Source organism: Mercenaria mercenaria, chromosome 8 (assembly GCF_021730395.1).
Source record: "Mercenaria mercenaria strain notata chromosome 8, MADL_Memer_1, whole genome shotgun sequence".
Taxonomy (NCBI): Eukaryota; Metazoa; Mollusca; class Bivalvia; order Venerida; family Veneridae; genus Mercenaria; species Mercenaria mercenaria.
Genome location: NC_069368.1, coordinates 47,735,773 through 47,745,682, shown reverse-complemented (window position 1 = coordinate 47,745,682; position 9,910 = coordinate 47,735,773). Strand labels below are relative to the sequence as shown.

General features: G+C 33.0%; 1 protein-coding gene across 1 annotated transcript; it reads right to left on the bottom strand.

The window, feature by feature from the left end:
• Window positions 1-311: 311 nt before the first annotated feature.
• Window positions 312-9,541, bottom strand: LOC128558881 (golgin subfamily A member 4-like). Its single transcript, XM_053549137.1, has 3 exons — window positions 9,185-9,541; window positions 1,298-3,192; window positions 312-873 (listed from the first exon to the last, which is right to left on the bottom strand). Exons 1-3 carry the CDS (start codon window positions 9,539-9,541, stop codon window positions 312-314), a joined length of 2,814 nt encoding a protein of 937 aa, XP_053405112.1.
• Between the last annotated feature and the right edge of the window lie 369 nt (window positions 9,542-9,910).

Sequence of the window (9,910 nt, the reverse complement as noted above, 5' to 3'; positions counted from 1 at the left end):
TTTCGTTTGAAAATATGCTTTGAACTGTATTTCCTTCAGCATTAAACAATGTCATTTTAATATAGGACTATTCTATTCCTGTAAAAAGTAACTCTCGTAAAAATATTTTAAAAAGTTCTGATAAGAGAAATAAAATTTCAGAAAACTATTTGTTTTCATAAGAGTTTTAACTAAACATTTAAAAATAAACACAAATCTATTTTGACAGACATGTAACACATAAGTAAATGTTCTTCTTTTAACCAAGGGTAGTCAGTAAATCAATACAAATCAGTTCAAGCTCTGGTTACGGACACTACATAATTATTTGTTTAGCGGAAATAAACATATCTGTAGTCTTTTGACAACTTTTTTGAAATGTCTTTTAGTTCCTCAGAATCGAAAACAAAGTGAGACCTTTTGTCACTCATTGTTGGTTCGCCTACGGAAGCTAGCAACTTGTCATCAGTTTCCCAAGATACATCTTGCTTGTCTGGCCAGATGTATGTCTTCCCACTTTTTTTCATATATTTCAGTTGATATTCTTGGTCATCGGTATCAAGAATTTGACCAATGCATACTGTGACTGACTTTCCTTTCTTTGTTGGAAACAAGCCTGCTGCAAACACACCTGGTTGGAAATGTTCTTTATTATTTTCAGGCTGAGTATTCTCAGTATTTTCACTATCTATGTTTTCCTGATCTATTTCTGTGTTTTCCTGTGTATTTGAGTCTTTATTATCCAGATGATCTATTTCCATGTCTTCTAGTTCCATGTTATCTTGTTCTGTTTCCATGTTTTCTAACTGCTTTCTTGTTGTACTTTTCAATACTTTTAGTGTTTGTGTTTCCCCATCTATGACAGTAGTCGATATTTTGACACTGATCAATGTCCTGTAAACAATTTAAACAGTAGCATGACAGTTTTCTAGTCTTCAGCTTATAGTCATGGCCTGTACTTCTTACGGCATGTAGTTTTCTTGTTCCTTTCAGTGTGTTTACACTGGTTTCTGATCGATCTCTCTTAATACCTTTAACTAGTATAAACTGTCGTTTGGAGACAGTCTTTACTTCTCCCTCAGTTTGAGATTTAATTGATGTAAGTCTTTGTTCGCAATGATCAAAAACATCTTGTGCTGTGCCAATTATCTTCTTTGAACTAATGACTGTCTGGTAGCAGGAATTTTTTACTATGGCTCCTAGACCGTCACAAACGTTTTTACCATGACTGGTCTCAAAAAATTTCTACATATACTAGGTTTTGTTTCTAAGGCTTATGTCTGCAAATGACTTTTTCTCCTTATATTGTGCAGCACACCCATCGGTCCACTGGTGTATTTCTTCTATCTGAATACCGGTATCCTTCGAAACAATATCTAATGCCTGTTTTTCAAATTCTAATACAGCATCAGCATCATGCTTATTATCTTCACTTATTCCAACAATTGCATGCTTCACTAATGTTTCTTTGTTCTCTTCATCTTCTTTTATTTTATAATAAATCATCATAGGATGGGTTGTGACTTGATTTCTATCAAAAAATCCTGACTGTACCTCACTTTGAAATAAATAGCCATAATTTTCACTAAAATCCATTACCACAGCGATTGATCCAGGTTTCAAATGATCTATGCAATTAGTCATTTGCTTTTGCTGCCATCTAGCCCTGAAAATATGACCAGGGTACACTTCAAGGTCTTTCTTCATTTCTGTTAAGAAGCTTTCAATATTATGCTCTTTTGGGACACATGAAACACACCTTTTCACTTTGTTCTCCTTATTTATTTCAATTGATTCCCACTGGTGCCATGTAATATTCTTGTCATTGCTTTCCTCAGTTAGATCTTTAAAGTATTCCTTCAAACTTTCTGTACTGCATGTCTGACAGGTTCTCTCAAGACATGATGCCTTTGGTGTGTTTTCAAACTGACAAAGGGTAGCAGAGGAAATCCTTTCCTTATCTAGAAGTATCTTTGTCAATTGTTCCTTATTATCAGGGGTTTCAACAGTTTTAACATGTTTCTTCAAAGCTTCTACTTTCAGGGCGAAATTGCAGCAAATCTGATAGAGACACGACTTTCTATTTGTCTCTGATATCTTTCTGATATTTTCAGGCTTTAGTGTCTTGTACAAGGTGAAACCAATTTTGACATCTGGATACAAAGATTTGAAGTTCTTATAAGCATCTTCTAATGTCATAGTCATAAGATGTTTTTGGAGGACCTCTTTCTTTCCATCATCTGTTTTTACTTTGATGACATCCTTTTTATTAGGAACTTCTCTACTCACTTCTGAGGATAAATAGTGTCGTTTAACTAATAGCCGTGTTTTTTCACTGAGTTTATCTTTCCTAAATTTCCTTTCTTGCTTTTGCCACCACTGTCTCTTTGCAGTTACTTTGGATCTGTGAGAAAAGCTAAACAGCTTTCGTACATATACACCACACTTATTTCTTGTTCTCTTCTCAATCGTGGCTCTGAGAATGTTATAAGCATGCTTTTTATCTGATTTAGAACTGTTTGTCTGTTTAGCATCTGCTATATTTTCTTGTAAGGATGTGATGACATCATCAGCTAATTGAAGCTTTCTTTTGCATTCTGGTGTGAGTATCAATCCTTCCTTCATTAGAATTTTCGATGTTGTTGGCGACTGAATTAATTTTTTTACAATTTCGGCCCTTTTTGATGGTGTTTTGGGTAATGACGACTTAGTTTTATTGACTTGCCTATATCTGGAAAATCGTGATGTGAATGAGCTTGAAGTACTTGCAATAGAAGTATCTACTTCTCTCAGTTGTTCTAATTGTTCAAGATTCTCATTTTGCAAGTGGGATTGATCGTTCAGTTTTATTCGCATTCTCCAGGTCTGCGTTCTTTTCACTGCCAATTTTCTTTTAAGACTTTCATTTGTCTTTATCTTATTGAAAGTTTCCATATTTGATTGTTTTTTCTCTTGTTGTTTCTTATGTTTTAGTCGGTAGCGCTTCATTTCTTCTCTCTTTTGTTTTCTTAATTTTTCAAGCTTTGGTTTACTTCTTTCAGCTTCCTGTCGCAGCTTAGCCCTTGCCCTATTTTTCCTTTCTCTGTCTTTTTTCTTCAGTTCATCCTTTTCTGTATTAAGTTTTTGCTTTTCTCTCCACTTTCTAACCTTTTCTGCATTCTTTTTCCTTTTAAGTTCATTGTCATTTTTTGTTTCACTGGACCTCAAATCCATCTGCAAAAGAAATTATATCCATTTAAAACAATGCAACATTTTTATTAATCTAAATGTTTTTCTTTCATGTTAGTGTTTTCAATAGGTTTCTAATAGCTTTTTGTTGTAGAAATGATAAAAGTTAAAGACTGTAAAATTGTCATTTAAGACTTTAACTAATAATTCACTGATATTTGTTTACATAAAATACTTCTCGTCAAAAATTACAATATGCATGCGTACATCTAATTTCAAGTAGTGTCCGTAACCTTTACTTGTTTCTTTAATATTAACTCCTAAATAAAAGAAATGCTGATATTAACATATGAAACTGGTACCTTGTTTGACAACTTGATACTTAAAATGCCAAAATATAACTACAATAAGTAATGGATCATTTTAAAATGCTATAATGTGTATACGAAACAATTGTTATGATATAAAAGATAAAATGTTTGGAAGAAATTAAGTTGAGACCAGTAATTTTGAAGAACTACATGGTCAATGGTGTTTTTCAAATTGGTTTATTACCTGCTAGATGTCACAGATAGCTATATTCAACCCATTCTACAGTTGAAATATAAGTTTTGTATTTTACTCATTTGGTTACGGACACTACTCAATTTTTCATATTGAAACAAAGAAAATTAACTTACCTTTATTTATAGAATAGCTTGTTAACTTGATCTTTTTATATTCAGGAAACATATACAGTTGCTAAAATAAACTAATAAACGATGTATCATTTCATAAAATTTTCTGTGGTTAGTAAATTCACATTGGTGCTACCGAGGAGAAAGATGCTGTTCTTAGAGATGATGCAATCGGGGACTTTCCATATGATTGCATCATTAATTAATATTTTAAAAGAAACAACTGATCTTACATTTCATGAAAATAATACTTTAAAACATGATGGTTCATCTTATATTAAGTAATTAAAATTCAAAAACTTATGTTTAAAAGAAGGTTACGGACACTACAAATTTTAAGTAGTGTCCGTAACCATTTTATTAGTTTTCAGCTAAACTATATGAATTATTTTAACTTTAAAGTATTTTCTGTAATCCATATAGATCATGAATGAATAATAATATTATCAAAACTTTATAAAGACATTTCTAGTTGCTAAATTTCACATGGTTACGGACTCTACATTTTCTAAGAAAATATACTTTTTCAGTTTGAAAAAAATGTGAAATATAATTTTTGCAATTTAGACAAAGAAATGCTTTTCCATGCTAATGTGCTATATCAGAATATTAATTCTGTTAAAGAATTATTTTAAAAAGAGTTGTATTATTAAGGTTTTATGGCTCATAACAAGCTGAAGAAATTTAAGATGAAATTTACATAACATACTACCATGTTTACAGTTTTGTTAATAACGTCCACAATTTTCATCCTATTTCAACAAACCAAATGTCAAAATGATCCTTAATCTTTTTTTTCAACAGTTGAATATACACAATTTACACATATCAAAAAATTGAAAAAGTTGTGTTATAAGCAAAAGGGATAATATTCTAAGTGCAACAGCATAACGCTGAAAAAGGGCCATTTTTGTATACGTTTTAGGTCATATCTTTGAGACCATTTGAGCTACAGAGTTGAAATTCTAGCTGAAACTCAAACATTCATAATTGAAAGAATGTGAGATTTACTCTTATATAACAACAGCAAATGTGAAATAACATCACATACCGTTAAGTTTCTGCATATGCTCCCTATATTGTGTTTCACCCGAGTATGAAACGAAACGCCAATATTCGTTCTTCGTTAATTACCTGTCACTGCCTTTGGGTATTGAGAGATTCTTTATGTGTCCGCAGTGGATCATTCATTGAAGAGGAAACAACTTAAATCTATGGCAGGCACACCTAAATGTCAAATGTCACCAGATTTGTAAATCTTATAATATAAAATATACAATATTAACGGTCATTTAATTTTACAAGTGTTCTTTGGAAACTACCACAGAAAATTATGGAAAATAGGACAACTTAAAACATTCCTTGTACTATTTTGGCGATCTAAATTATGGGAAAGTCGTATTATTTCTAATACAAATGTAACGGGAACATAGTTTTTGTTGTTCTAAGTTTTGATATGATATGTGCAAACATAAGATAAAGACGTGATAAAATTGAATTCAGAGGCATGTCGTAAGTCACAATAACTCAACGGATGATTCAGTGTTACTATTGCTCAAAGTATTTCGAAATTTATGTTACCCAAAATAAAATGGTATTTCCAAAAAAAAAAATAATGTCAACCATAAATCATTCCAAACAGTGTCGACTTCGCGTCATGTCTTGGTTAACTGTGTTGATAAAAAAACAGGCAGAATATTTTTATATTAAATTAATGGTGATTTGATGATAGAGATGTCATGAAATGTATCTTAAATGTTCGCCTGTTTGATCAGCCGTCATTTGAAACATTTCTCACAATATCGAAATGCATATTATATGCCATATAGCCATGTCACTCGATATCAAACTCCCAAAAATGAATATGGATGTAAAAAAAACTACAGTATATGAAACAGCTTAAGTCAAAACAACAAAACTTTAAAGAAAACTGTAGTCAGAAATAGATAAATACGTTAGAATTATGGGTCACGTAATATTGCTATCAATAGCTCGTTCTCAGATCCTAAGCGTAGCGTAATAGGAGATGTACTTTAGTCAGATTGCTAGGTTACCTAAAGTCTCATTTGAGGATTTATTATTTCCCTGAACTGTCTAAATCAAAATATTACTGCCTTGTTGGATCAGATCTCAGTGTCAATTTTCTTGTCTCTTTTATCATTTATATCTATATTTTCTCCCCCATTGCAGACCAAAATCAATTTTAACTGCGGGATTTTATGATTTTACAATAGGCAAAAAATTAAACGACATATATGAAACAATATTGGTAGACAATTGTGACATGTAAATAAATTCAAAGTTATATTATTCGTTACCTCCAAGTAATACTGTCGTAATGTAGACTTGAACAGGCAGAAGAGAAGATTCGATAATAGGCAGTTCTTAAAGCCCATCGGGATTGAGCGGCATTGATATCTGTCTTCTGGTCTGTTTAATCATACTTTAAATGTGTTTCGCCTGATGGGCAGAGCTGCTGCCCTCCGGAAACATCGATAATTTGGTTATATTTTCTTAATGCTTACTTTTTATGTGACTTTACATGGTAATTTCTTTATTTTACATGCCATGCCTTACGTGTGGGATTCATACTACATGGATAACTTTATTTCCAAAGTACTGTAACCTTGGAACATGGAGGGTATTACGAGCGACGAATTGGTAACATTTAACTTAGTCAAATGCAGTGGTTATACTTCCAATGACCGTTTCAGTGCATGACCCACTATATCATTTATTTTGTTCATGATGTCTATATGTTTTATTTTCACTAGGTTATTAATATCAATTACTTCTACTGATCGTAATCTTTTTATTTTTAGAGTTGTTTATTTTGTTTTTTACTTTTGGTTATGATGTCATTACGAGAAATATGTTAATTCTTAATATTCTTAGTAACTCTCTTGCTTAAAGAAAATAAATAATTATTGTTTTATCAATACAATATCATTACAGACAAGAGGACCCTCCTTGGCAAAGTGATCTCTGACTTAGAATTACTTACCCCTCACCGATATTAGTTCGAAACCTCGCTTTGGATATAGAATACTTCATGTAAACTTGTATGCCATCAGTCTGTCTTACGGAACGGCGGTAGTTCTAGTAAGAGAGGCACTTGTGAATATCCTCAAAAGCTGGAAAAGTCGTCGCATGACGTAAATTTTGTCGGCGTCGCTTTAAACCAAACTGAAACAAATATTAAAAAATTGAGGTTTAAAAATCTTTCATGTCAGAAAGGCATCTTCTGGGTTCATGGATGGCCGGTGGTTTTACCAAGGTACCTATCTCATGCTTGAATAAGTTATAGAGGGACACATGCGGTCTTTATCTACCTTCAAAAGCTAAAAAGAATCCGTATGTTATATACACGAGTCGGCACGATGTTAAACCGACAAAAATAGTATCTAATTTTGATAAGGGAACTTGCCAAATTGAATACGGTACCAAACATTTCTTTTGATGTATCCAAAAAAATGATTTAGGGTTTACATTATTTTTATACGCCCGTTTGAAAAACGGGACGTATTATGGGAACGCCCCTGGCGGGCGGGCGGATGGGCGGGCGGCGTCCACTGACTTTGTCCGGAGCATATCTTCTTCATGCATGGAGTAATTTTGATGACCCTTGGCACAATTGTTCATCATCACGAGACGGAGTGTCGTGCGCAAGAACCAGGTCCCTAGATCTAAAGTCAAAGTCACACTTAGAGGTCAAATGTCAAATTCAAGAATGGCTTTGTCCGGAGCATATCTCCTTCATGCATGGGGGATTTTGATGTAACTTGGCACAATTGTACACCATCATGAGACGGAGTGTCATGCGCAGGTCCCTTCTTTAGAATTACTTCTCTTTGTTGTTTCTATAAATAGCTTATATTGTACTTTTTCGTTACTAGTCGTAGGGAAAAATCGAGACCACTTTTCTGTAGTACAACATGCATGTTACATCCAATTCTGAGGTGTATTTTGACCTATCTCTACCTGGTAAGTATTTTTGTGTGGACTTACAATATTTTTTTTTTTGGAGGTTTTTTTTTAAGATTAACTTCCCTTAGTTGTTACTATAAATAACTTACACTGTAACTTTTTTATAACTGACCGTTGGGAATAAGCAAAGTCACTTTTCTGTGGTACAACTTAGATGTTACTTTCAAGTTTTAGGTGTATTTTAAGGTATCTCTAACTGGTAAGGATTTTTTGTGGACTTAGAAAAACAAAAGAATTACAATAATTACTAAAAAAACATAGTAAACAACCACAAAATTAAAACTCCATTTGCAAATACAGGTGCTAATATAAAGAAATTTGCTGTGACGGGCATACATTGTGACATTCTTGCACTTTTGTGTAGAAATAATGTCCCTTTTCATTATAAAACTTTTGTTTTTGCTTTAGCGAACAGGTTACATAATGCTTCCGGTTAATGTTATTTTCGCTTATTCTCATGAATATTTGTCTCTTTTTCAAAAGATACATTAATACTAAATGCACAAAAATAATTTAATTTATACTAATTTATTTTAGCTCGATTGTGATGAAAGCCTCAAGCTTATTTGAACCACTCTCGAGTTCGCTTCTTGGAAAAACTAGTACTGGTGTCATAAAGAAGGCGTGTACCGCTCCTCTTAAATTGTGTATACACTATGTACGAAAGTTTCTAATAAGCTAAAGAATCATTACGCAGAATAGTTTGACAAAAATTTAGATTACAAGGCCACTTTTCAAAATTCTTAACTAATATAAACTCTCTTCAGTTTGGTTATCTTTAAATCTCCACTTTTCAAAATAACACTCTTTGACTTAACTCTCTTCAAGTCTCCTTCTTTTACCTTAAATTTTCACGCTTCAAAACTCGTACTCCTTAACTCTTTAGGTCGTTTACCTTTGATATCTCACTTTCAAAACATCGTAGTTCTTAACTGCGTAAGATCTCTTCAAGACGTCTACGTAATAATTCTATTCTATCTCACATTTGAATACGGTCAATGACCCAAGGTTTGCTTTTAAGACCTTTGTATCATATGGCTTATGCTTCTTATTTTTATAAACAAGCTACAGACATTACTTAAAGTTTCATGGTCTGTGTAAACAGACGTATTAATACTGTAAATGGAAGAGTAGATTTTAATTACAAATAACGTATGCACTGAGGTCGTTACATATGACGAAAGAGTAGAATTACATACAGTAAACATCTGACCAAGTTCTTCAGGTCATTTACCTTTTAATACATGTAGCTAGTTACCACTTACTAAAATCTTCAAAAACACCAATCAGCAAAAAATATTTTTATATGTTTGATATGGTTAATACGAAGGACATTCTAAATATAATGACAATCGTGCTGGAATATGGAAAACAGTCTCTGCACAGTTTTCAAATTCAGTGTCTCCCTTCAAAGTATTCGACTTCGAAGCACTTCCGCAGTACAAGTTCTCATCTCCTGTTAGGAGCTGTGACATTGTGCGATTATCAAAATTTGAGAACTCTTTCAGCGTTTCTATAACATACTTGACCATATTGGCCTTTTGCTCCTCAGTTACCATGTGAGGCACCCATTGGACACAAACCTTTCTTAGACCTAAGTGCTTGTTGAGGATCTCATCAGTTCCCCACTCCCCCATTGGCATGTCAAGTAACGACGTTATCCCAGACACCGTGTACCTGGCGTCTTCATCAATCAGACGTCTTACAGCAGCAGTGATCTTTGACGTCATTACTGATTTAGGTCTGCAAAAACTGCTTGACTATTTTTAATTTTACCTACCCAACAAATTTCTGTCATACTGCAGACTTTTCATATGAAGTATGCAGTTCACTGAGTATCTTGTTTTGCATGTATTTCTAAAGTAAATACTTATAAATATACGCCTTTATTTCAGATTTGTTTGCTTTTCATAGCTACAGGTATTTTCCTTAGTTTATATGACTACACCTAATAAAAAAATAAATATCTCCGAAATGGTACCATAGTTTTCAATGAAGCTTTGCAGATTATAAAGGAGTCATTCTTTTATCATCCATGTAAAACACATGAAACCCTTTCACCAAAACCGTTCACGAAATCTGTAAAAAACAATCAGCTG